The sequence below is a fragment of the Falco naumanni genome, chromosome 8 (assembly GCF_017639655.2).
Source record: "Falco naumanni isolate bFalNau1 chromosome 8, bFalNau1.pat, whole genome shotgun sequence".
NCBI classification, from domain to species: Eukaryota; Metazoa; Chordata; class Aves; order Falconiformes; family Falconidae; genus Falco; species Falco naumanni.
The window spans coordinates 19,674,502-19,702,025 of record NC_054061.1 but is presented as its reverse complement, the minus strand read 5'-3'; the positions used below and the strand labels follow the sequence as shown (position 1 = coordinate 19,702,025).

Sequence of the window (27,524 nt, the reverse complement as noted above, 5' to 3'; positions counted from 1 at the left end):
GATCTCCTCTAACACAGGTGTGGGAAAGCTGATAATGCGTCACCTCTGGAAAACAAAAGGGAGAAAAATCGAAACAGAAAACAACTCCCCAAAAAAGTAATATAAATTATGTTTATTGTAAAGACCAAAATTTTCCAGCAAGTCCAACCACTACATATCTTTAAAGTAAGTGAGAAAAGAAGCTGGAGATAAGTGAGAGGAAGGATGCTGGAGCATCTGCCCTGTCTGAAATACCTCCAGCACCTGGAGGAACAGGTAAAAGAACCCATTTCTTGTCCGTCAGCGCACAGAGGGACCCGTGCTGGGGATGCAGCTCAGGACTGACACGGACCTGGCCGTTCTGTCCCAGGGTGGGGAGAGGCAGGAGACGTATTTTGACTTCTGGGACTCTTCAGCAGAATAAATCCCTGAGGGTGATCCCAGAGGCTGCGCTCGCTCCCCAGGGACAGTCCTCCGAGCCCACACACTGAAGAAAGGCCAAGTGAGGAGAAACAGAGACCAATTTCTTGCCCAAAGAGATGGTGGAGGCACTCCTCCAGCAGCACAAAGACTCCCAGGGCTGAACAGGTCACCACAGTCTGCTGCCACCAGGAACCTTATGGGGCTCAGGACATTTCACCTCTCCCTCTGCTCCCTCTGTGCCATCTCAACGAGTTTCTTCCCAGGGTGACCAAGCCATATCAATACCCATCCCACCACAGCTGGCTACACTAACCCCACCATTGCTCCCTCCCCAGCTGGGACATGCCCTGCTGCTTCCAATGCTGAAACCTCCTGAGTCCCCAGGTCCCCGAGCAGAGCCTCCCTTGGCACAGGAACGGTAGCCAGCAACGGGGACAATGAAGATGGCCACAGTGAAAATGACCTCAGGTCTCCCCATCCCCACTATTGTGCACAGAGGTGCTGCAGGCTCTGCCCAGAGATCCAGGCCCATCTCCACCGGTGCCAACACCTCGAGATGTTCAGCCAACATACAAACTGATGTGCCATTATCACCTCTCTTGACCACCGTGTTGCCTCTCTTCTCTCGCCCACCTCCACAGGGAGATCGGACACGTTATCCTCTGCTGTTGGCTCCACCACTGGAACACCAGCGTGGGTCCAGGTGCTGCCTTCTCTCCTCTGGCTGTTTGCTGGGACGGGCTGAGCCCGCTGCCAGGGCTGGCAGGAGGGAGGACAGCGTTTCAGCCCTCCGACGGAGGAAAAGGGGTAGTGGCATGGAGGAAAAGAGGGGCTGGAGGCTTTTCTGTGCCATGTAAACAGCATAATGAGGACACTGTGCATATGGAAACATCTTTGACCTGAAAAGCAAGTCCAGCTGTCATTTCCAGCTCCTGCCAAGGGCGAGCACAGGCGCAGAGCCCCCCAGCTGGGGCAAGGACCAAGACAGCTCTCCTGGCCGCTCCCAGACAACATGGGACAGGTAAAACCAGGGCGAGAAAAAACAGAAGAGATGCTAATGCTGTCCCACGTAGGCTGGCCCAGCCCCAGCACCTGGGCTGGGGACCCAGCCCTTGCCTGGGGACAGTGGCACACCCCCCAGCTGGACTTTTGGGGGTTGATGATGGGTCACCACAGTGACACTCAACCTCCTGGCTGAGCATACCTGGTGAGAGGCATAATCCCGGGGAGCCACAACCTCCGCATGCAGGAACTGGTGAGTCTTAGGCTAAGCTAACATCCCAGTCACTATTTTTCCAGCGGGACATGGTCCCTTGAGTCCTGCCCAGGTGGAACACAGCCTTGTCACAGGTACGTGACCTCGATGACATTGGGCTCAGTGCTCCTGCAGGGAAGGTGATGCTTGCAGGAGCACTGGCAGCTCACACCGGCCACATCCACGCTGGCCAGCTCCTGCTGGCAGGGCTGGGCAGGCAGCTTCTTCTGGGAGCCCAGCTTCTTCCAGTCCATGAGGTGTACCCCGTTGTCCAGGTCCTGCGGCATGGGCTCATGGTAGAGGGTGATCTGGACGGTGCGGAGGTGAGGGCCATAGTGCACCGCAATGATGATGAAGACAGCCAAGAGGACGAAGATGACGACGATCACTGAGATCATGGGCAGGGCGTCCGATTTCTTCGTCACGCTCCTGACAATGGAGATGGGGGTGAAGGCAGCTGCATCCTGGGGCTCAGGCTGTCTCAGCTGGCTGCTGGGTGAGGACGTGTTCATGGCTGAGCAGGCTGACCTGGGACAGAGGAAGACAGGGTGGAAAGGGGTGACTGCTGAGCAGAGGTCATCCGATGTTCTTATCTCCTGCCTGCACCTGCAGTGGCCAGGGAATGGGATGATCCCATAAGCTCCTTCGGGCTTGCGGGACAGGGTAAATTTTGGTGGTTTTATCTGGGATTGTAGGACGGTGCCCCAGACACATTGAGCGAGGGAGGTGATGCCCTATGTCCCCTTGTCCCGGACACCTTCACCATGGGGCTCTCCCCTCCCCACTACACCTTGTTCCCTGATGGGGAGCCCTCCACCCTCCCCTCCGCTCCCAGCCCCACGGTGCCAATCCAAGACCAAACCCGCAGGGACCTCCCTGGGAGACCAAACCCCACCAGAACACTCTGCGAGGCATCCCTGCCACAGCCACAAAATCCTGTGGGAGCCGGCACGGGTGGGAGCAGGGGTGGCGGGGGGGGAGCGGAGGGAGGGAGAGCCCTCTCCAGCCCCGCAGGGGTACCTTAGCGTCCCTGCTGCATGAGAGTCATCACCTCCAGCGTCGAGGCTGGGGAGCTGGCAGCAGGACCAGCAGAAAAACCTCTGGGATGGTTCTTCAGTGTAGGTGCAGCCAGACTCACTTCAGAGGCTGCCACGTCACGTCTGGGTCCCACACCCCCCCGGGATTCCCCAGGGCAGAGGAGGAAGCACTTGCTCATCCCGCAGGCAGGAGAGGTGCTCCCTTACCTAGCTGAGTGCCACATCAGCACCACTGCCCCCTCCCTCGCTGCCACGCACCCTTGCCGGAAAAATCCCTCCTCTCGCCTGTTGCAAGACAAGCACCCTTTTGTTTAGGGAGAAAGCACCTACCCACTCCCCTTCAGCTGCAACCCCTGGCCGCTGAGCTGCAGGAAACCTCCCGCCTTCCACCAACTTGGTGTTAAAATTTAACGCGGTTAAGAAACCGGTGCTAAAAATCACCCTTCTGCATGTGAGCTCCTTGCACAGCCCAGCAAAGTGTATCCACACAACGCTCCAGGCTGGAAGGACCCTTGCCCCAGGAGATGATGCAGCCCCAGGGGTGATTTTCTCTGACGGGGGGTCCCACTGCTGCGGAAGAACCGTTCACCAGCACTGACATGGCCAGCAGCAGCGCGAGCCCACAGCGAAGCTCTGGACCCTGGGACCCATGCAGGGTGGCAGGCTGGAGCTAGCACCAGGTCAGTGCTCGTGCATCTCCCCTTGCACGATGGCCGTGCGAGCAAGGCTGGAGGGATGTCCCCCACTCTGGCAGCACGTACCCTGCATGCAGGCAGGTACCCCCGGTCTGGGGATGCTGCACGGTCAGACCCTCTGCCACCAGAGTGACCCTGAGCACATCTCAGAGCAGAAAAGATGGATCCTTTAGAGTTTTAGCCATTACAGAACACGTCTCCCCAGCTTTCCGTCCCAAAACAACACTGTTCTTACCTGGAGGCTCTCAGCAGATGAGCTGGGGTGAATATTTGGGCTGTCTTTCCTGCACATGGGGAGAACGGAGTGGGAAATGCCTCTTCTACCATCAAGCCGAGTGACCAGAAGAGATCTGGCTGCATGTTAGAGCTTCTGGGAATTTGCACTCATTTCAGGATTCAGTAAAACCTTAATCTACAGCATAATCTCTGAGCATCACATCTGTGCAAGAGAGAGGAAAAACGATGGGGGAGGCTGCTAACAGAGGTTTTGTAACAGCAAAGGCTGCTGTGGGATGCTGCCGGCTTTTGGCCTGATGATTTGCTTGGGGTTTTGGGAAGCATTTGAAGAGACCCACTGAAATGCACAGAGCTGCACAGGGGATCTCTCCCTCTGTTCCTGCGTCCATCTCCTGGCCATGGAAAGCAAGGACCTTGCCAGCAGTATAAGACACCCCTCGATGTGCTCCATACGGCGGAGCAGCTCCATTGCCCTCCTCTGAAGCTCTGCAGCTTCCCAGGGGGCTGCAGGAGGGGGCTGGACCAGCCCTTCGAGCCAGGAGACACAATCCTGTGGATTTGCATCCTGAGCACCTGCATGGACCTTCCAGATGGGTGGACACAGGAGCCTTTCCCAGGTGAGGACCCTAAGAACCTTCTCCTCCCCTCAACACTCATTCACATCCAAAACAGAGCAACTTGTTTCCTCTGAAGCTGGAACTATGCCAGCAGCGGACAGACAGACACACAGACAGACACACAGACAGACAGACAATATGTAGACAAGTGCATCACAAGATCGGTGCCAAGAAACCAAATGCCCTGAACCCCTTGGGCTGGAACAGGGGCAGCACCAGCCCAGTTTTCCATTCCCTCCCCTTGTTGAGGAACTTGGGTTAGGGTAAGCCAAAGCCTGCCACGTGCTGTGTCCCCTGCAGGGAAAGATGTTGCTGCTACCTGAAAAACAGCATCCCAAAGCCAGCATCCCCAAACCAGCAAGCCCTGGTGCCCAGACATGCTTGAGCTGCACAGGGGAGCACAGGGCATGGGGTAGCACCAGCTCTTGAGTTACCCTGGCCCCACAAGGAACAAATATTTCGAGATTCCTCCTGGAGATGTTAAGAAATCCCCTCTCAGGTGGGGAGGGAGGACTGGCTCCTCCAGCAGCTCTTAGCCCAGGAAGGGCCAACGCAGCCTGCAGCTCTCACGGCTGATGCGTGGAGTAGATTGGACCTGGGGTGCACATCCTCGTGACAAACAAAGCATCTCCCAAAATACTCAAGCACCATAAAGAAGCTACTGTGGCCCAGAGCAGGGCAGGCCTGCTGTGATGCTGCTCTCCACTGCTATGAGAGCTGAATCCCCCAACAAACTGATGGCAAGGTTTCCTTTGCCGTCGGTAAGCGATGTCTCACATCCTCTCCAACCATAATGGGCTAAAAAACACAGTTCCCCTGTGGATTCAGCCCGTTTCCTTCTATTCTTTAACAGGAAGCTCTGTGAGAGTCAGACCAGGCATGCAAATCGCTCCTCACCCTCTTGTCCCTCCCGGGATGGACAGAGCCTTAGCGAGGCTGCAGAGCCACAAGCCACCGAGAAGATGCTGGCTCCATCCGTCCATCCGCTCCTCTGGCTGTTCGGCTGCGTGCTGTTCCGAGGTGAGATGCTCCGCTTGCACTCCGGGGAGGGCGAAGCGGTGCTGGACAGGTGGATTTGGGGAGCTCAGCCTCACGGCGGGCACCAAAGGGAACTGGCCAGAGGTTGGAACGTGTAGTAGCTGTCATGGGGAAGCTCAGCCTTTAAATTCAGGAGTCAGGTTGCTGGGAAAAATGTGGCTGTACCAGGTTTACGGGGTTTATTTGGCACCACTGGAATAGAAGAACTTGTTTCTTGGTTTAAAAAAGGAATGAGATCTGAGATGCTGAGGCATTTTGTAGTAAGTGACTTTTGTCAAGTAAGAGTAAAGGTAGAACACTTAAGTGTACATTATTTTCCTCAGAAATGCTTGTTCCTTGACTGATTTTAATTTTTCCGCTCACCAATATAAATACAAAGACCACATGCAAGACTCATGTAGAACACGCCTCGCCCTTATTGTAATACTTGTGCTCCTTTGTGATAATTCTGCTTGAGCTTCTCTTTCCCGCATGAGCCGTAGTGTGGGATGAAGGAACCAGTTTCCTGCTCTGAAGGGTGACAGGTTGTTTTTTCCTGCATCGTCAGGCACCTCTTACATTTCTGGCAGCTGTGGTACCTAGGAGTTGAACTGCATTCAAAGGAATATAGACTGCAACATCATTGCCAATTCCAATAGACAACCACCTAAAAATAAGGTGTCTCCACCCCGAGGCTTTTATCATTAAACCATAGAAGTTGCCTGTGGGTTACAGACACTGTGCTGGTAATAATGGGATTTTTGAAAAGGCAGAGAATATGGAAACCAATTCATTTAGTAGCTGTTTAATTCTGAGAAGTAAGAGCACATGGATTGGAAAATGTCTCTCTTCATCAGAGGGCAACACTGCGGCTTCGGCAGGGGGGTGCACTGGGCTGGCTACCAGCCAAAGGGCAACGAGGCCACACTGCGACACTCCTTAATGCTGCCCAGAATGTTGGTTTTCACTTAAAACTACTCGGTATGGTTTGCGTGGGAGAGGAGCAGCACAGAGGTTGTCAGGCACCTCCTCTGGCTTGGCTGGACATGCCCAGCCCCCTGCCCGCTGCAGGACCACCGGCCGCTGTGCCCCCACAGCTTCGCCTCCCAGGCGGACCCGGCAGCTGCAGCATCAGGGGGAAGGGATGCCACCTCCACCCCTCAGTGCGTCACTTTGTCCCCTGCAGTCTGCCTAAAACCATGTTGTGAGACCACTCTCCCTAGGTGTGCCTGGCAGCTGCTGCCAGACCCCGCAGGGCCAGGACCTACTGCCGATGCTCGCTGTGCATCAGCTGGTGCTGCAGTTGCATCTCTCTCTGGCTTCGCCCAAAACCACCAGCCTCCCCCACCGTCACTGTGCGTTGTCTCACCGTTTTGCATCGATCCGACAGTTCTGAAATGGCTTTTTAAATTTTCGAGCAAAGTCACTAAGGTGGTGCAGCACCCGGAGGGGAAAGCTTCTGCGCGAGGCAAAGCAGCTGGCTTAGCGAAGGGGCAGAGACAGGATCAGCGATGCCGCTGGCTCCCTGACACACAGGCAGCTGGGGAAGGGAATTAGGGGCTCTTGAACAAGACAGAAATGCTCAGAGGTCCCCCTGCACTCGAGGAGATGGAGGTAACCTTGCAGGAGAGACAGAATTTGCTTTGGCTGGAAACTATACCTGCCTGTTTCCACAAGGCCTTTCCCGCCCCCCCCCCCCCCCTCGTTATTTTAGTTTGTGTAAGTTCATTACCTTATTAATGAATTTATTATTTCTTAATTTAAACTTCTAAGCTCTCAGTTATTTCTAAAGAGAGGTTCAAATACTGTTATTTTGAAATTGCTGAAGTGGGAAGGTTTGGAACATTTCCAGCCTGTTTTTCCTCCCCCAGAAACACTTAACAGAAAATTTGTCCAAACAAACCTCTTCCCATGAACAGTTTCCATTACAATGGGCCGGCATTTTCCAGACAAAAGATTTCCACTGAAAAATTCCTGGTCAAAGTCAATGAGAACCCAGCAGGATTTTTCCACTGTCAGTCATTCCATCCACTGCTCTCCTACCTACACCACAGCCAGTGGATGGATGATGCCGAGAGGAGCATGGTATGTCAAAAACAAGTATGCATGGTGATAAATATTTTCAATAAAATCAAAGACATGGGGTGCAGCTAGAGGATAGACATTCAGCTACCAGGAGACCTTCCAGATACGGTACTCGCATCCTTAAACCAGGGCATCCACTGCATCCTAAAGCTGATTCCTTGGACAAAGGGGAGGCCAGCACACCCCTGACCTAGTGAACCTGGTGAAGGAGGGAGGGAGGAGAAATGTTTGTTCACAAAACAAACTGCTCCCTTCTAGTAACACGAAACCCCGCAGATGACTCTGCAAATCTGACTGAAGTAGCCAGAGACGGTTTCCAGGAATTATGGCCCATTTACAATAGGTGAGTCAACAACAGGTGTCCTTGGAGGGGACGGTGCTGGTAACCTAATGCCGGCAACGCTCCTGCTGGGAAAGCCAAGGCACAGGCTTAAGCCCAAGGTTGGGAAAGGGAGATAGGTCTGTTGCTTGTGTAGCGCCAGCACACGGCACCATGCCAAGCCTCGGCTAGAAGGTCTCATTACTCCCCTTCCCAGAGGAACCCACTCAGCATGACCCAACCACCACAACAAGGAGGAACCTCCCATTTGGTCTTTTTTGTAGACTTAAGGGCAAGGGGGTGCTGGTTTTACCTTTCAGCTGAATCATCCCAGCACAGCAGAAAATTCCCCTCTAGTATCCCTGGTTGCGGTGCTGTTTGGAGATAAAAACGTTTCAAGGAGACTTTGCCCTAATGCCGGTAGCTCGTGAAACTTGCTGCACACCTGATGAAACACCAGGACGCAGTGAAAGCCACTGCCTTACTAGCAGTTGGATTTCAGAGATTAGGGAGAATCTTCTTACCCCGCGCTGGTGAGAACACACCGGCTTGGGACCCCATTCCCTGAAATCAAGGTTTTGCTGGTCTGAAGCACAGGAATGGGACAGGGACCTTGTAGTACAGAAGTGAAGCTGGTGGCTTGGGCTTGCCACCCTGCACAAAGAGCAGGCAGAGAAAGCTCACATGGAGCTGTTTGAGGCAGCAGTGTGGGTCCATGGAAGTGTGGAGCATGTCCGTTCACGCTCCAGAGCAAGCCAGGCAAACCCTTCTGGCACTGGGGACAGCCATTACCAGTTCTGGGCAAGAGGCAGGAGTCAAGGTGGGTCTCCCCCACCTTTCCCACCATCACCAGGCACAGCTGCAGACTCCGCACGCTCCCGAGGGCAGCACAGCGCTGGGCGAGCAGCTCCAGACGTACGATACAATAAGCTCCTCTCATACTTCAGCTAGAGGTGACTCTGGAGTTGCTACAATTCTTGGAATCACACTGAAATTAGTGTAATTATAAATGAGGGAGAAACATGTCACCGCTGACAATGCACCAGATGGAGACACAGGACCCCTAGGCTTTGTGTCTGCCACTTATCCCAGACACGTAATGCTCCCAGTGCCCCGTTTTCCCCAGATATGAAACAGGGATAATAAACCAGCCTCTTCCATATAGTGCTTTGAAATCTGGGAATAAAACCTAGGCGGTATCACCAGGGTCACTCACCAAAAATCTGGACTCAGATGAAGCCTGTCAGGCCAAGATGCTTCACCTGCCCTTTAGCTGCCATTTCTGCAAGACTCGGCACTTCAGGCAGCAGCTGCACGGTGCCTCCAGCACTGCCGCGCTGAAATGCCTGCATCCAGGGACCTCCTTCCGCTGCTCCCTGGTGTTAAGCCAGGAAACTTAAGAAAAGAAAATGGCAAGAACAGGAATTATGAGAAAGCCCTTTGCCACCAACCCCTTACACACCTTGCCTCCTGAGTCACTAGGTGGGAGCTGAACCGATCCCAGCAGATCACGCTCCTGCATGGTGGTTCACAAACACATTTTTGTGCACAGCCTGGTTGCTACCAGCAACATCCAAATAAACCTGGGGAATCTTAGAATTACTTGAAAGAAGAACGAATTTGTGAATAAACTTGGAAACGGTAGCAAAGAGCCGACATGAACTCGGGGGAAGCAAGACACGCCTGGTGGGCACCTGCCATGATCCACCACGTTGGCTGTGCTGCTGCAGGGGATGGTAACGCATGTGCTGTCACAGAGCTCTGCAGATGCCTGTCCGGAGGTGCAGCACACAAACAAATACAGCAGGTGATCTCCTGCAGCAGCTGGAGCACAGAACATTTGGAACAAAATCATGCAAACTGATGAGGACCGCCTGCGAGGTGGCCTGTGTAACGGCAGCACCTTGGCTGGCAGCCGCATCAAGCAGCACTGCCGAACCAGCCTGCAGACCGTGACGCTTCTCCTCTGCACCTCAGTTTCCCCATCCACAGAAAAGAAAGCAAAGCTAACACTGCCCCTCTCTTCTGCAAAATGCTCTGAGATCTGCTGATGAATAATATTATTTTTTAAAAAAACACAGGCAAAAAGCAGACGCTGGGTTTTGGCTCCCACCAAGCCTGAACAAGTGGTCTCCCCATCTTTCATTTGAACCGTGCATGGAGTGATTTCCTCCTCCAAAATCCCGGATCCAGCACCAAACCCTAGGAGCAGCGTAGCCAGGAGAAGGGCAGGACACACATTAGCACTAGCACAAAGACCGGGAGCAAACACAGAGCTCTAAAACAAGCAGGTCACAGAGGAAACTGGAACTAGCAAGCAGCTGGGAGGGTGACAGTGCAGCAGCATGGTGGAGCAAGTGTTTACTCCCCAAACACCATGGAGCAGTGGTGGTGCAGCCAGCAGAAAAGCCATGCCACCTCCCTCCTCCAGAAACAACCACTTGTTGTGCAAAAACCAGACGTCAGCACACAGGGTGATGTGGCAGAGCCTGCTCCGTGCATGTGGTTTCCCCACATTGTTTGTCTCCTGGCTTGTTTTCTACATTCAGGTGGTTTTTAATTGACTTCCTCTAAGATCTGCTTCCAGCACAGCGCACCAGAGAGGAGCACGGAGCGTGATGCTCAGAGAGGATGCCCAGGCCTGGGTACAGCCCTTGAGGAGAGGCAGAGGAAGGCAAAGATTAATTTTAATTGCTTATGAGATCCGGGTTTAATTCCTGGCTCTCTAAACTTTCCACAACACTTTGGCCGAGTCATTACAATTCAGAACCACTTGGCAGCGAGCTGCCAACCCCCCCATATCACTTGGGAATTAGATGCTTAAATACCGCTGTGGATCTGGGACCTGATCCGGGCTGCCAGTTACCCAGCCTGCATAACAACATTTCTCTCTGTCCTCCACATCTCCACCTTAACTGTTCTGCTGTGAGACCCTCAAGGCAGCAGCGCTTTTTTAGGCACTTAATAAAACGAGGCTTTTGCAGAGCTCTCTGCTTTCCGGGTTTCCTAATACAGCATTTTTTTCCCCTGTGAAACTCCCAAGAATTGGGGGGTGTTGCTCTCCGCTGCTTCAACAGCTGCTGTTTCACCCAGGAAACAGCTGCACTTGCATGAAGCGGTCGGTATATTTTTGTCGTGGGTCATTTGACAGAAGTGCCAATATATGAATTGAAAAGTCTAATTTTAGGTTGCTAGGTTTCTTTTCTAAAGCATCTGTTTATGCAACCTGCAAGCAGCGGGTGACGCCAAGGCTGGCACAGCCAGGCTGCACAATGCCACAGGGACTCTGCAGCTCCCTGTCACGCAACGTGCCACCCAGGGGCAGGCAGGACATCACCACACCTCCCCCCAAAACTGCCAGGGAAGGAGAAGAGTCTAGCAAGTCCAGGGTTACACATCATCAGGGATAGACGGTCCCTCTCCATCACCCGTTCTGTGTGGACAGGACCCGTCCCAGTCCCTGTGCCTTCATACTAGTGCCAGAGATTCTCCCTGGTGACTCCATCCCTCTATGAATACAGGCTGCACAGCACGAGCCCTTCTTGTGCCTGATCTAAACCCCAATGAAGCATTTCCAACAGCTGGCCGATGCTGCTATATACGGAGGCTCTGACAAAGACTGAGTTTTTTAAATCTTAATAAATTCAGTGCCTCTCTTTGGTCAGCAGCTGAAGAAATCGCTCTTTAAATGCCTATGATTGCCAAAAATAATACCAAAGCAGAAACATCTAAAATTCACCTTTCTTTTGGTTTACATCATCCTCTTTTTGTGCTGAGGAGCAAGTGGGATGAACTGCTGGCTCTGGGAACATCTCAGCTGCCGTGAGAGAAGGCTCCATGGCGAGACCCCTCTGCTCTCAGTCTAACACTCACAGAACAACTACCGCAAGTAACAGAAAAACAAAATTCCCCTGCTCATCCTCTAGAAAAATTAACCACAACGCAGCTAGTGCTGGGTCAGAGATTAAATGCACCTGCAGCTCCGACGCGCTCCTCTGCAGCAATGTGACTCTGGTGGGTAATTAGGGGTTTCCCATTACAGCAAGAGTAGAAAGCTCTATTTCCCATTGTAAATCCCTCAGCAAGCTCCCCATCTCCACCTAGAACTGCACAATCCAGCTATAAATCACTTGCACCCAAACACGTAACAAATATCTTGGCAGTGCTTATGCTCAATGGCAAGTCATTTGAATGGCTTTGATGTTTATTGCAATTACAGCTGTGCTGGCTGCGTCCCGATTATTATTGTTAGCCAGGGCCCTTCACAGAGGGGAGCACGGCCGAGCTGGCGGCGGCACCGGGAGGAAACAGTTTCCAGCACAGTTTGCACGGGAGTCCCCCGGGGACGTCTGCAGGGAGCTGGGGCGCGTGGCACTGTTTTGTTCGTACCCACCCTGCTGCCCAGCCCCGCGGTGGGACCGGGGTCTCTTCCTGCTTCGCACACGTCAGTCCCCCCCCGAGGTAATTCAACCAGGATGCTCAGCACCTTCACCAAAAGAAAACACCTAATATAACAGGACTTTTGATTATTTGAGTTGGCAGGAAAGGCATAACAAGCAGCAGTGAGCAGGAGTCAGAGCCACGCTTGCTCTGCTTTGAAGTAACACGCAGTTGTGTTTCGAGGAGCCAGGGCCATTTATTCCCGAGTGAAGTGCCAAAAGGGGACCTCCGTCCCTCAGCCTGTTCACAGCAAGACCGGTCACTTCTCCACAGCAAAGCTCAAACATGGCAGACGGGGGCAAGCACCTACCTGGCCAGGTGAACTCCAGAAGCTGAGCACTGGAAAATCTGCTCATTGTTCTTATTTACAATAACCCCAAGGTTTAGTTTTTGCAAACGGAGAACTCCTGTGAGCCCATACTCTGGTGTGACCTTCAGCAAAGTGCTGAGCTGTGGCAGAAGAAAGCATTAAGTACCATCCTCTTCCTCTTACCCTAGTGCCAGGGATGCTGGAGTAGCCCACGGGATGGTCCCATCAGGGATGGCGGGACAGGGAAATGTCACCTCCTTCACCCTCAGCTTCCTCCCATCCCCAGAGGCTCTGTTCAAGCTCTCTGATTTCTTCTCAGCTGCACCAAAAATGGTGGAATAAACAGCCAGCTCAGCACCTTTATTCCCCTTTTCATTCCACAAAGGCTAAGTTTAGACAATAGCTCTTTCTTCAGCAATTCTTGATGCTTTCAATGTGCCATGTACACTAAAAAGCACCTGTGATAATTTCAACAAGAAAATGTGTTATAAGCAGCTTTTCTTCCCATGGGAAAACAAGACAATGGCTTCTGCAAGGGTATTTTGGATAAAGAGGAGCTGTTTGAGTTTGGCAGCTGCTAGAGGATACTGGCCCCTGTGATGATCTCAGCACATTATTTTTTTGTGCTGAATGTATGGAGTATCTTAAAGCATTTGCAAACCAATGTCCAGAAACTGTATTGTAAAGCTGTTCAGAAGGGGAAACCCAGTGACAGAAAACTTGGCAAAGTGGGTACTGATGGAAACAGCCCAAGTCGCTGCACGTTCTCCATAGAGTCAGCTGGGCCCCTGGGGAGCAGGTAGCATCCCACAGCAGCCCAGGTGACAGGGCTTCAAAGGGGTGCATCCCCCTTCCTCAAAACAGGCATTTTACCTCTTTAAGAAGGGCAACTGTGTACCCAAAAGATCTTTTTTTCCATTATATTAGTTGATTTAGTAAGTGATGCTACACCTGTCCATACTCCTGTCTATGTTACTAGACTGATGCTCATTTAACCTGCTCTTCAAAACCTGCAGAGAAGGATATCCCATAATTCTCCTACGCAATCACTCCTAGCAACTCACTGTCCTTATGTCGAGGCAGTTTCCTCTTGCCCAGCCTCCCTTTGCTTTGTTGCAGTTAAAAGTCCTTGTTTTCTGGTCCTGTTCCAATGGATTTAGAAAACCAATTAGTCCCTTCCTCTGTATGTAATTAAAGATCTGATCATGTCTCCTCTTTCATGGACCAAACAAGATAGTTTCACCAGCCTGCTGCCAGTAAGCTAGGAGAGAAAAGCATAGAAAAGATCTGAAGAGTCAGATCTGATTTTCAAAGCCAAATCCTATCTGGAAAGAGACCATGCCTTATTACGTATTCAGTGTGGTTTGCACACTGGTTTGGTTCCTGTTTGGCTGGGATCATTGTCTAAAGCCTCAGACAAAAAAACAATTATGGCTCCAACGCAGTTAAATTGAGAAAAATGAGATTAATCAGGAGCTCACTACACCCAGACGGTTCCCAGAGCCAAGCCCTGATAGCCCACATTCACTAATGATGCTAAATGAGGATGCTAAAGACCTCACTGCAGATACCCACCACTGTCAGGGCATTCATCTGGCCTCTTTCAGACACCTACAGCATAGGTACCCACCACTAAGTTCATCACCTACATCACTTCTACGACTCCTGGCAAGAAATGGGACGTTGCAGGCTGTGGTTCCTCTAGCCACAGCTCGAGCAAGGTAGAAATCTGAAATAGGTAAGATAGTAAGGTAGAGCTGTGAAATAGGTCAGAGCAACAAGGTTTTAGAAGTGCCTGGTCCTCTCTTTGGTGAGAAAGAGCCTGAAGGTGAGCTGTCTTATGGGAGATGTGAGAAGGGAGCAGGTGAGATGAACCTCACACACAGGAAGGACAGATCCTGGCTGTAAATGGGCGCACAAGCCCTGCTGTGCTCTCTCCGGCTGGTGCTGTGCTGCTGGAGCTCCCCTCCTGCCATCCCACAGGGCACAGCAAGTGCAAAGGCACTGCAGCTCCTCAGGACACAGCTGCCATGGAGCTCGGCGGCATCACACAGGCACAGCGAGCTGCAACGATTCAACCTTTACTGCTGTCCCTTTTTCTCCAAAACTTTCAGCTCTCGTGGGACTCTGGTGAGATGAATCACCGGTGGGACCAGATTCAGCTGGTTTCTGTAGCTGTAATAGAGTTTCTTGCATTAATCTTAACTACAGGCAGCACCAGGATCACAGCAATAATCATTTAAAAATATCAGTTAGGATGTGCATTTCAAAACCAACAGACTCAAAAGTCACCTTTTCAAAATTAAGCCAGTTGGGTTTGATTTGAGCATTTAAAGTGCCTTTACATTTTCCAGTTCTTGCCTCCAAGTATGGGAAACACTTTTTCCTATTTTAAATGGCAGCATTTTTAATTGATGTCTCATCTAATCACAGGACTCCAGGAGCTGGGGCTTAAAGAAAAACACCAGGGATCCTGAGAGTAGGCAACATGGGAGATTGGTGCAGGGATACTCTGTCAGAAATCCCAAACAAAAACACCTTTCAGTTGAGAAACTAGGCACTCAGCACAACACCTACAACCCTGGGAGAGCAAAGCCTGGCGTGGACCTACAGAACTCCCCACCACGACCAGGGAAGGCAGCTCTGAGTCCGTCCCCAGGCTGCAGCCCTCTTGCCGTGTCCAGATGTACACAGCCACAGGCTTCAGCCAGCTTCCCAGGATGTAAACACACAGGATAGAAGGAACAGACGTAGGGCACAGGGAGGAAAACAGTCCCACCAGCTCGTGGAAGCCTTTACACACTTCATCCACCCATTCATTAAGGTCTCAAGGGAACAAAGTGTTCAAATGTGCGTCAACTATTTAAACAGCTCCCGAACACAGCTCACACAGCCTTTCTCTGCCGACCAAGCTGGAGGCAAACAGCCACGGAGAGGGAATGACCCCCCCGATCATTGGACTGGATGATCTCAAAGGCCATCTCCAATGATTCTATGATGCTATGTATACAGCCTTGCATTTTCCCTGTAACAGATGACTGCTCCCTGAAGGGCTCACCTCCACCTGGGAGGAAGGCATTTATCCTGCTGAATAAACTCCAGTGCTAATTTACTCAGAACCTGATAGTTTTGCACTCAGTATTTGCTATTACTTCTTTACTTTGTGGAAATCATGTATTTCAATGCCATGCCTACAGAAGATGAAGAAAACCCAAACCACACAGCCAGCAACATCACCAATGCATTAGTGACAGTCACAGATGAGCACCGCTGACGCTCTTACTCTTTCGTTTCAGGTACTACCGCCTCCACAGACTCCTCTGTCCATGCTGTAACAGGTACCTCCTGGGTTGTGATTTGCTTTGCATGTCTATTTGGATGTGAATGCACTTGCTTATGTGGGGCTGCAAATGGGAACCAGATTCAAAACTCCCATCTGCTGAAGCGCCTTCACCCAGGACCCTGTGCTGGCCACCTCTGTCTACCCCATCTAACATCCTTCACCCCCAGATCTCCAGGGACCATGGAGGCCATTGTGCCCCAGAGGATGACCTTGCCTGGCTCCCCCTTTTTGTCTGGAAGAGAGCAATGCAGCGTTCCAGGAAGCACAGTGAAAGCAGAGGGATCCTGCCTCATCTTTGCTCCCCATTTCCCAGCAGTTAGCATGCTCTCCTCCATGGATCCTCAGAGCCAAGGTCCACCTGCACAGACGGTCCTATAGCCAGTGACAAACCCTCTCCTTAGCATCTCTTGCCCGTGTCACCCTTTCAGCTGCATTGGCTACAATGGCCCCTTTTTGGCCCATGCTTCAACCCACCCCAGCAGCGAACCCACCAAGGAGCACGTAGAGGAGATGTCACCTCTGTCTCTCTGCTTGTGTTACAGGTCAATCCCAATCAACACCACACAGCCCTGAAGTAAAGAACCATCCCTCAGGTAATGCTCATCTGGAGACCTAAGAGTGCAGCTCAGGGGCGTCTTGGCTCTTAACTGGACTGACCTCCAGCCCAGCTGGGCCACCAGCAATAGAAGGGGCTGTGCAGCAGCAAGTTAGATGAGAACAGTGGTGGGGAAGAAGGAAATGTTGTGGCACAAGGGCTTCTGATCCAGTCAGCTCACCCCAGAGGGATCAAAGAACAGGGATAAACCACTAAATCAAACAGGGAGAAGCAAGGCCAGCAGCTCACATCCGAGGGCAAGCCCTGCGTTTTGATTCTTGTGCACGTAAAGGATGCGACTGCCCCGAGCCCAGGCCAGGAGCTGAGCTGAGCAGTGTCCACGTTGCTGTATCCTCCTGCCTGCGATCACCCGCTCTGCCCAGCAGTTCTTCGTGCAAGGACCGCCGGGTGTGTGCAGCACGTGCAAGCACAGTGCCCCACATGCCAGGTCTGCCCTTGGCTCCTGGTGTCATGATGGAAGTAACAGCAAAGAAATCACTGTTGTAAGGGCTTCCCTGCATTACACTTGCTGTTCAATAGTGCTCTCTTGACAAGCCTGACCAAGCAAGTGCTTTTTTTTTTTTTTTAAACTAAAAACTTCCAGTGTTTTGCACAGCCTCAGCACCTCCCATACAACAGGTCAACGTTTCTCCAAGAGGAAAAGGGAAGCATGAAGAGGCTTGTCCTAAACGGCAATGTTTGTGGCAGCACAGGGGCTGAACACTGCCTTAGCTCTAATTCAGCTATTCATGTTGGGAATTTTGCTTGGTTACCTACTTTAATGGGAACAGCAATTAGTCATAAGGACAGAAAAATATTTAGAAGTAGTATGAACCTCTGAGGAGCTCCCTTTATTCCTTTTTCTGTACTCCCCCCTCTGCTGAAACCAGCTTCAGGACACTGCGACATCTATGTAGTCACACAGAAGCCCTGGAAATGGGCGTAGGGAGGTGTTAGCTGGGTTCCATGTTTCAGTCTGAAAATACACAAGAAGGGATCTCCCCAACTCCGAATGGTAGCCCACTTGGATCTCTGGAGACAGATCTCCAGATGCCCTCCTCCAAGCTGTTTCTAAGCAGAGCTTGGGGTGAGCAGAGCTCCCGGAGGTAACGCTATGCTTCCTCCACAGAGCCTTCAGTAAAATCAACACCACCAACTGACTTGAATCTCAGCTCTTCTGTGGGTCAAACTACTACAGCCCAGCCCTCCCCCATCACCACAACACTGCAAGCGTTGACTGCACGAGGTACGTATGGAAAACTAAAATTTTTGCTCAGGCAGGACCTGCTTGTGCATCCCTTCTTATCCACGCAAAATTGGAAGCATCAGGAAGACTGGGCTAATCCATGCTATTCTGCTCATCCAGTAGCAGCAACTTTTGAATTTCTTTGAGTCTTTGCTAAAAGAGCAGCTCGTTCCAGCTCCCCAAAAGCACAGAGCTGGACACAACCACGACCTAGATGTCGCAGCTGCAAGCAAGCCCATATCAGAAAAGCCAGATCATGCTTTACCAGGTAACATTTTGTGGAGCAGCTACACGCACCCCAGCAGACCTCTCCCAAGCTCCCCTCCCATGTTCACTCTCTAAATTGACCACACAGCTCGTTACCTGGACACCTTGATATTTGTTTGGAGGGGAAGTCTCACGTAAACAGGTTTTTACCCCATGGAAACCCAACTGCTCTCCATAGCAGAATTAGTAGCAGCTTCAAGAGTTAATTCTCCTTTCCCATGTTTTCTTTTCAGATGAAAAGTCTAGTGGAAGCAGAAGCACAGCAGCTTCACCACCTCAAGGTACTCTGTCCTTTTATAGAGTAACAGTAAGTTTAGATAATTTCATGGCAATTAGCTTCTTCAGTTCACATGGTGCATGTTATATAAGCACTAGTCTTTATCTTGGGGTTGAGCCATCACTAACACCCAAAATCATGCCTGGTATCCTTGTAAGCAGTGATAAAACACAAGACTAAATGCACTTAACATCCTCTGTCTGGGGTGCACTTGAACAGTCAAAAGACTGATCTATGTTTAAGAAAAGGTAGCCCTTTTAACATCCCTTTTTAAAAAAATAATTTGCTTTTGACAGTTCACTTAACCCCGCCTGTAAGCAAAAATTAGAGAATTCAGTAAGCGTTTTCGCAGAACAAGGGCTGTATCCAAGAGAGTGGGAAGACTGAAATCTGACAGCTGAGCTGATTCCCCATTAAAGATTCAGCCTCAAAAAATCTGCAACGGTCAAGACAGGAACCACCCTGCCTCTCCAAGTACCTCTCAGATCTTCTCTAACACAAGCAAGGTTAAAAACCCGTGGTCAGCTCTGCCTGCACAGATGTCCAACCAGCATGCCCGTGCCCAGCTAAGCCAAGAGCCCTTTGCATCAGAGCAGACTGCTATTAATTATAACCCTGCTTTATATCTGAAAAGCTGCATACATCTTTGACTATAGAAATGTTGCTGATGCTTCCAAAAGCGAGGTCTCCTGTTGTGCAAGACCCAACATTTCCCAGGGACAGAGTATCCGTGCCAAGCTCAGCAAACCACAGCTTCTGCCCACCGCCCATGGCTAGAACAATTTCAGAACGAAACAAAGGGTTTAATGACTGGTGAAAAAACTGTACAGCAGTAGTCCCTGCTTCTCAGGACTGTTCTGCTCCATATGGTTTCTGAACCAGTTAAGATCTGTTATTTCATACCTTTTCCCTTTTTCACACCATTTCCCCTTTTTCTTCTGACTTTTGGCAAAATTAAATTCCAAAACAGAGATATTTTCTGCAGGACAGAAACCCTGGTTTCAGCTGCATGCCCTGCGCCCCAGTGTAGGGTGCCAGAAGCTGTTTCTCATTTCTCCAGGCAGCACGTACTTTTGGCCAACGCTGCTATTTGGAAGGTGGGGATGGAAAAGGAGGAAAGAAGATCCTACTTAACCTACAAATGATCTTCTGAAACTCTAAAGTATCATTTTTAGTCTCCTGGCAGGGCCTATAGCTATTCATTAAGATCAGTGCAGATAATCTGGCTGTTCAACACACATCCAGAACGAAGCAAAGGATTTTTTTTCCTCTGTACCGGTGAAATACAAAGGCTAGCTTTAAAGCAGCTGTCACAAACGAAACAGCTTCATTTAAGTCAGTTTATCCCACTGAGAACTGGAGTCTTTGCTCAGGCAAACCTCTATGCTGCCACAGCTAGACTACATATGGTGTACAAGTTAGCCCAACTCAAACTAGCTTAATTACTTACAGATAATCCAGGACAGCACATCCACCTATTCCAATTCCAAGGACAAGCTGAACAGTCAATTCACACCCATATTCTGCAGAATTCCTTCCCCTAAACAGAGTATTTTTTAAGTCTCAACATTTATGAGCAAATCTATAACCTTCCCAGTTCACTCTTCCAGTATTCAATTGCTGTATCTGCCAAAAAACTGCACCTGGGACTGCAGAACCTGAGAGTTCATATAAGGGCATTTGAATGTTGGGTCCCTGAGTTTCTATTTGGACATGGAAAATAGTACAAAGTACGTTTGGTGGGAAGGTTTTAGCCCGAGTACGAATTCCATGTTTTTTCCAGATACCATCAGCATTACTGTAAATCCATTCTCCTCTCCAGCATGCCCATTAATTCTTGATGATTAGATGACACTCAAGGACAAGACTCACATTCTGTATTTCTCTGTGCAGGTCAAGAGCCCAAGAGAAGTGAGAGTACCACAACATCAGCAACTCAAGGTGCCTTTTGCTTTCTCTTGCAGAGAGGCAATTACTGCTAGGTATTTTATAGCCCTTTACACAACCAATAGCAAGGCCATCACGCTGCTATCTTCAAGGCAGCATAGTGAATGGCCAGAAAGTACCCGGGGGACGCTGGCCATCCCATCTAGACCTTGAAAAGCCTGTAAAACTCCACATAAGCAGCACTTTGGGGGTAACGTGTTGAGCCTGGGAACAGTGGGTGTGAGTCACAGCAGGAAAGGCGCCACTGTGGCAAAAGGTTGCAAAAAGAAGGAGACAGGACAAACTCCCGCCTCAAACACACTGCCAGATCAGTCCTCCACCCGCCACGCTCAGCTTCCTCACTAGGGTCCCAGCAGAAATCCCTGTGGACGTTCTCAGTTTGTCAGTAAAAAGGGGCCACACCAAGGCAACCTGATTCCCACGCAGGTTGTGGTCAGTTTGCTGTTAACATTGACGGGGCTGGCCAGGATCCAACGTCATTCTCTTCAAAAAAGTGCAAGGGCATGTTAGGTCCTCGAGCATTGTTAGGAATCCTCTTCCCAACCTTGGAGGAAAGACTTTTCTATAAAGCTGCCTTTTCCTGCTCTTGTAGGCACCTCAAAGTCAGTCACCCCAACACCGAACTCCTCTGACTACTTGCCTGCGCCCACTCCAACGGATGATAAATCACCACTGACGGTGGCAGCTTTTGGTAAGGTCTTGTGCAGCCTGGCAAGAGGAGGGGGCTCTGTTTCAGCAGGCCATGCTCTTTTGGACACCCGGCTTCAAAGATGCTTCCCTGGAGATGGCTCCAGTTTTCTTCTTCAGCTTGCCCGATTCTGGAGTTTCCAGAGTGCAAGGGGAAACCCTTGAGAAAGAGACTTGTCACCAGCAGGCAATAATGCACCTAATAAATACTCCCAGCCATGCCCAGTATACAAAGGACAATCTGAAAGTCCATCGTGGCTACACCTGAGCTTGGCATCTTGCTCCCAGCACCAGCGTTTGCCCCAGCTCCACATTAGGACAAGACCAGGGCACAGATCATCCCATGCTATGCCTTGATTTCTGTGACAGGGTCTAGAATAAATACACTACCTGCCTGGAAGTTTAGGTAATTTTTTTCCTGCAAACCTGTTGGGACTGCATTCCCACCCTGCCTTACAGCTTTCCTCTGGATGCTTGCACCCTGCCTGGCAGGAGGCAGCCAAGTCCTCTGCATCCTTGAGACTGTGGAAGGATGAAGCAAGAGGTGCCATGCCTTAACCTGGCCACAGATTTGAAGACAGGCACAGGGTAGATTTAAGAGACCCACTCTGCCTTGGGCTATACTGTCCCCCTCCTCCATGAGGATGAGCAAAAAACCCAAACAGCTCATTTCTATTACACTATGGGAAGAAGTGTTATTTCAGAAGCATTTTAAAAAGTCAGGAGCTAACTTCATAAGTATCACTTGCTTATATCCTCCAAGGGCAGCCATGAGAAGTCCTGAAGCAGTCTTAACAGGACAAAATTCCTGTGCAAAGAATAGTTTGATTTATCGAGGCCTGAACCAAACCTGCACTTGGCCACTGGTTTATGAGACAGATAATATCACTCACAGTCTTTAGCTTGTCTCTCCCTGTTAAGTTATGTATTTATCTGATTTTATACACCTTTAGAACAAGATTTACCAACTGTACTAGGGACACGTCAACTTCAATCAATCCCCAGTGTAATCGGCAGACTTCTGCCCTCCTGGCACTGCCTTACCAATCAAGTACTCCTCAGAAGCCCTTAAGGCTAAAACACAAAACGATAAAGCCATTCACTCCAGTGACTATTTTCTTCTCTGCCTATTACGTACCATGCTCATTTTATTGATTTTCTCCCTAAGTTTTGATGACAAAGTCTCTCCGCTACCCCAGAAGCCAAGGACAGGCACATTGTTATATCCCTTGCAGACAGTTCTTTTCTTCGTCCCCAGGTGTCATCAGCTTCATAGTTATCCTGATAGTGGTTGTGATCATTCTGGTCAGCGTGGTCAGCCTGAGGTTCAAGTGTAACCGCTCAAAGGACTCAGAAGGTATTTTCCTGGGATGATCTTGTCGTTCCCTACTCAAAATGTCATCATTTTCTACGTGAATTTGGCAATTCCTAAAAGATGCTTTTAAAAAGCTTACACAGTGGGGAGGTTTTGAAGGCAAACTGGAATGCAGATTCAGCAGTTAGGAATGTAGTGACCACCTCTTCAGAGCCCCAGCCCAGACCCATCTGCACAAGGGAACAGTCTCAAGTTTGCTACAGCTAAATGTGCAGATTTCCAGAGGTGGGCAGTTCTTCCAGCAAAAGTTTGACACTCATTTTCCCTAGGAATCCCATTTCCCACTAAGCAGTGCCCACTACAGGGAAAGGCTGCTATACAGCAAGACAGGTAACTGCCAAAAGACCAAAGGATGCTAGTGACTAAACAGGCAGCAAAGCATTCAGTTCTGCCTGTATGTCACATTAGTTGAAGAATTTTCTCTAATCGACTCTCAAGTATCCCCTGTGGTGTCTCTAATCTCATTTGGATTTCATTTATAACCCTGTACAACACAGTTCTGAAGACAGCCGACATTTTATTGCTTAGCTGTGATGTTTTCTCACCTGTACATCACCAACTGCTTTTCTCCCTCCAGACAAACACAAACCAGGAACCTCCATGGTATCAGAGAGGTAAGGCTGCTCACACTATTCACATCCTATTGAAAGTACTATTTTATTCCAGAACTAATTTTAACAAGGAGAAGAGTCTGGTTTGGTTATTTCAGGTGGAAGGAAGCATTTCAAGACATTTTTGAAACAGATTAAAAAAACCAAAATCAGCTTTGATGGCACCCCATCCTCTGCCTGATGCAGTTAAAGGTAGAAGTTCAATATTTAGGGGCCTCTTTTCAAAGCTGCACTGTTATCTGCAAAAACTCATCACCTTCCAAAAGCAGTTTGTTTGTCTGTCTTTGCCTAGATACAGACCTGAGGTCTAAACTTGGTTTTCTGGGTCTCAAAGCAGCCTCAGTGAAATGAGATCAGGTCCCCAAAAATATCTTCCAAGACACCCCTTACTGTTCCCTAGCAAAAGCAGGATAAGGAAGCCCCAATCTAGAAATCTTTGGAAGAGAAGCATCAAGTGGAGGATGGTCCATCTGAACCCAATGGTCCAGCACTGCTACCCAAGAAGAGAGGCTGTATGTGGGAAAGCAGCACGAAACAAGAGCAGGAGGAGACCAAAACATGTTGCTGTTACATTTCCAACTGATAGTTTCCTACCAAAATAACACACCCTGCTTTGGCAAGAGGCAAGGGACACAGGGAGCAAAGTCCCTAAGTATTTAGGTGCCAAATTTGCATCAACATCAACGGTTCCCAAACATTCTTAATGATTGGGATCTAAGTGACCTGAGGTCACTTAGGCAGAACTTGTCAGAGCAGAGGACTGTGCCCCCGAGGCACCCTAATCCCCAACGACACCCAGTCTCCAGGCACTAAACAAATACTCCAGCCCTCAGGGTAGGGAGAAAGGGGAATCCCACCTTCCTAACACTTGTAATGCTCACTCTTAAGAGACAATGGCAATACATGATCAGCAGCATCAGACATAAAAATACCCAGTGTTCCATTTGTACAACAAAAACTTAAGGGCATAGGACAGAGGGACACAGTAATGTTTCCTTTTGTTCCAGTTCTGGTAACAGCTGCAGGGCTAGAAAGGAATTCAGTCACTGAGAACCAGATCCAAACTGCTCCTTGATTCTGCCTACAAGTCCTGACACAGGTGACAATGGTGCTTTCTGACAGGCAAACCAGCCCCCCACCCAAATTTGTCTGAACACACTGCTTGTCTCCCCAGAGATCTCTGAACCTCTGTTCAGGCAGGCAATGGGAAACCGCGGCAGCAAGGATGGGCCTGAATCAGGACAGCAGATGAATGGGCAGTGCAAGCCAAGTCCAGTCCCGTGTACCAGCCAGGCTCGGCCTTGCCTGTTTGCCTCCAGTTGTGTGCAAAGAAACTTCCCCCTTTCATTTTCCAGAGAATTTAATACTGCCTTCTCTTCTTGACAGCTGCTCGGCAGGCCCAAGCCAGAAGGATAATAGCATCACTCTGATCTCCATGAAGAACATCAACATGAACAACAGCATGAGTTACCCACCATCAGAAAAGGTTTCCCTTTTAAGCCTTGCTTTTTAGAGAGTTAGCTGGGGATTATTTCTCTTGCTGGATAAGAGCAAGCTTTTGAGGTATTTCTTGGCTCTTTTATTCCTTTGGAAAGATAAAAAACCTGCCATCAAACTCCTGAAGGTCCAAACTGGGTTCCAGTAAGCCTGGTGAGAACTTTAGGTGCCCATCTCAGATTTATCCAAGCTGCCTGAACTCAAGGTGTCAAGTATGGCTCATGTTTGTAGATGCCATCACCTAGGGCCAGCCAGCAAAGCTAGAGTGGTTTCTCATTAAATGAAAGGTAAATAAGCTACCCTTTGAGACATCAAGGTCTCACCCTCTAGTCCAAGCTTACCCACTCCCGTTCCACAGGCAATGTTGAAGCACATTCCCATCAATACTCTCAGATGCATCCCACATAAGTAATTTGCATCATTTTCAGTTGTTTTAAAGCTGGGATTGAGTTTGAGAGGACACATTGCCCAACTTCTTTTGCTAGCCCAGACAGGCTGCTGATGCAAATTTTGTTCTTTTTGCAGGTGCTATGAAGCCAAGGGCCCAGAGCTTGAAGCTGACACATGACAACCAGCAGTGACTTTCCAAGTTCTTTTTGGTTTGTTTTTTTTTCCCTTTGAGGAAAGAGCAAGGGTGGACTTTATATATAAATTATTATGTCCTTTCTGATCAATACATTTACAGTAGCATCCCACATAGCTTCCCCACCTGGGGTCTAAGGGCTTTCTCCAGTTGCAGCCTGCCATGCGCAATGGCTGATATGTAACTCTGCTTTTGATAGGCCTTCAAACACTCAGACTATTCCTGCAGCAAGAAGCACCAAGGCACCATCCACTTTGCTAATAAACTGCTGCCTTAAATTAATGGCCTTTATAGTCTGTGCCAGGCAGTCACAGGCTCGTTAATCAATATAGCCCCACATCGAGTCAAACCTGTGCATTAGAAAAGCATGACCTGAAGCTGAAGGCCTAATGGGACTTAAACAGCCAAGTGCTAGATCAGATCCCAGCACAATTGCTCCAAGCCCCTTATCCTTGGTGCTCTCATTGTCCCCACAGCGGTGGGGATGATCATATACACCTACCTCACAGGGTTGTTGTGAGGCTACGTTAATCAATGTCTGTAAAGCATTTGGAGAGCCATGAATTAAAGGTGCTGCTGAAATGCAAACTGCCATCTTAAATACTTTATTATTAATAACTGAGCTTCAGGCAGGCAGATTTCTATCTTCCCACAGGCCCAACATGCTCAAAGAAGACTTATCTTAAGTGTAAAGAACAAGGCCTCTGCATAAACAGGGTTTTATCCGAGTGTAAAAAGGAGTGGCCACAAGCAAAATGCCGAGCTACTTCAGCACCTGAAATATGGTAGCCTGAGTTTGCTGGAAGAGCTTCCACCTTCCATACCACAGCTTTCCCAGAGCTTCCTGACAGACCAGAAAAGCAGCATCCCCTTCCACAGATCAGCCAGAGCACCCACCTTACCTCAGCACCAAGAACCACCAGCACCACCAAGACGCCACGATAAGGGTCCTCCATAACAGCTCACGTTGGGAGTCAGCTGGTTCACAACGAAAGCCGGCTCAGGCCCAGCTGCCAGTCACTGCCTGACTACAGCAGAATACTTATCCTAAGCCGAGCAACCGAGGATGATGGAGACGTCAATACCCAGCCTCCACATGACCGTAAGAGAAATGATGCCCTGTTGGGTATTTCTGGAGGTCTCAGCTGCCTTATTCATCAGCCTAATGTACTGAAGCACTAACTCTGCCTCTGCCCATCTTCACCATGACTCCTGCTTGCAAGCTTCCCCAGCTCCACAGTCAACACAGACCTCCAGAGCACCTCGTCCATCCAGCAGCTGTACACTTAGATACTGCCTTCTCCTAACGTGAGCATCAACATCCATCAGCGCTGAAGGTTAACTGTGAAGTTAGGGGAAAAAAAAGATCTAGCCAAGCACTCAAAACAGGTATTGCTGCACACATTCCCCTGCGCAGTTCAATGAAGCATAATAATTTAGCCTGATTTAATTTTATAGGATGGATAAGAGATGTTTACTGGAATGTGCAGTGCTAGAGGTAACTGTGCTTTGCAGCTGGCAATAAAGCATTCAGCAAAATAAATGCAACGTTTTCACAACTCCTGCTAAGATCCAACACACTTTAGCATATGCACCAGGCAGTTTGATAAGCTATTTTTTAATAAATGAAGCTTTTCTGGTACAATTCCTGAAAAGTAAAATGATATCACTCCACTCACCCAGTCCCCACTTGACTGGTGAATTTGCTTAAGCACAAGATCCCTGGTGATTCCCACCTAGCTGCATCCAGACAGCTCCAGATCCCAGAGACCTGTGATTTGGTGCATGACGCATCAGAAGTAAGTTTTTTAGCTTTAGTCCCAGAAAGACACAACAAAGGCAGCTGGTGAGCACCTGTGATACCAGATGCTTCAGTGTCAAGCTTTAACAGACCTCCCCTCCTGCTGACAAGGAGACAAATCTCTCTAGACCCGTGAGGACTGCCCCGTGGAATCTTGCTGCTGTTTTACTTTTCCTTCAACCTCCTTCCTCCCATAGACTCTTGAGGGTCTTGACAAACAACCTGAACTTGCTCCATTGTAAAATCAATCTATGCCCAAAAGCAGAGTCCCCGCTTTGACCTTGTTCAAAATAACAACTGAATGAAGAGACCCATAACCCCCAGTTGCTGCTGCTCGTGTGAAAGGAGAGGCATTCTCCCACCTGTTGTGCTCCCACAAAGAATGCTGGTGGAAAACACCAACTCTTTCACACCATGAGCCCACCTCCCACCACTCAGGAGCCCAAGTTAACTGGCCGGTGGCATGAAGGGAAGCAAGCAGTGGCGTCAGCCGTGCACACAGGCTGCGGGACAAAGCCTCAAGGGGTTTCCAACCAAGCCTCGGCGAGGCAGCGCGCAGGAGGCCGTCCCCTCCTCACCACCACGGCCCAGCAACGTGCCCCACAGCCGGGGAGGAGCCCACGGTGACGCCATTCCCCAAGGCAGCTGGCTGGGCCCGGCCTAAGCCGCACCGCGGCAGGGGGCCCAGCAGGTGAGCCCCGGCCCACCCGAGCCACCTCCGCAGGAGACCAAGCCCCGCCACCTGCCCGCACCCGCCACCCAACGGCGCTGCCATGACACCACCTAACCGCGCCGTGACGTCACCAGGCCGCGCCCTGATCCGCGCTGAAGCCCCGCCCCGCGCGGTGCCTGCTGGGTACTGCAGTCCGCCCGCCGCGAGG

At 50.0% G+C, this 27,524-nt stretch overlaps 2 protein-coding genes across 3 annotated transcripts; one reads left to right on the top strand and one right to left on the bottom strand.

Moving 5' to 3' along the window:
- Window positions 1–116: 116 nt before the first annotated feature.
- On the bottom strand, window positions 117–27,404 carry SMIM33 (small integral membrane protein 33). The gene is made up of 3 exons (XM_040604379.1): window positions 25,745–27,404; window positions 3,625–3,828; window positions 117–2,185 (listed from the first exon to the last, which is right to left on the bottom strand). Exons 2-3 carry the CDS (start codon window positions 3,747–3,749, stop codon window positions 1,747–1,749), a joined length of 564 nt encoding a protein of 187 aa, XP_040460313.1. The 5' UTR covers window positions 3,750–3,828; window positions 25,745–27,404; the 3' UTR covers window positions 117–1,746.
- Window positions 5,157–25,434, top strand: ECSCR (endothelial cell surface expressed chemotaxis and apoptosis regulator). Of its 2 annotated transcripts, XM_040604376.1 has the most exons (11): window positions 5,157–5,263; window positions 15,711–15,752; window positions 16,300–16,350; window positions 17,482–17,598; window positions 18,099–18,146; window positions 20,036–20,083; window positions 20,682–20,780; window positions 22,035–22,133; window positions 22,729–22,765; window positions 24,149–24,248; window positions 24,785–25,434. In XM_040604376.1, the coding sequence occupies exons 1-11, from the start codon at window positions 5,206–5,208 to the stop codon at window positions 24,791–24,793; spliced, it is 708 nt and encodes a 235-aa protein (XP_040460310.1). In that variant the 5' UTR covers window positions 5,157–5,205; the 3' UTR covers window positions 24,794–25,434. The 2 variants fall into 2 exon arrangements, with proteins under 2 accessions (XP_040460310.1, XP_040460309.1); XM_040604375.1 differs by lacking the exon at window positions 24,785–25,434 and having other exon boundaries at window positions 24,149–24,776.
- Window positions 27,405–27,524: the final 120 nt, after the last annotated feature.

What these genes read in the sequence shown, in the direction of transcription:
- SMIM33 (XM_040604379.1), bottom strand. Translation starts at nt 3,749, where the DNA reads ATGCAGCCAGATCTCTTCTGGTCACTCGGCTTGATGGTAGAAGAGGCA. An exon ending in CATCTGCTGAGAGCCTCCAG is followed by an intron (nt 2,186 to 3,624) that starts GTAAGAACAGTG and finishes CCTCTGTCCCAG; the next exon opens with GTCAGCCTGCTCAGCCATGA.
- ECSCR (XM_040604375.1), top strand. Translation starts at nt 5,206, where the DNA reads ATGCTGGCTCCATCCGTCCATCCGCTCCTCTGGCTGTTCGGCTGCGTG. An exon ending in CACAACATCAGCAACTCAAG is followed by an intron (nt 20,084 to 20,681) that starts GTGCCTTTTGCT and finishes CTGCTCTTGTAG; the next exon opens with GCACCTCAAAGTCAGTCACC. An exon ending in ACTGACGGTGGCAGCTTTTG is followed by an intron (nt 20,781 to 22,034) that starts GTAAGGTCTTGT and finishes CTTCGTCCCCAG; the next exon opens with GTGTCATCAGCTTCATAGTT.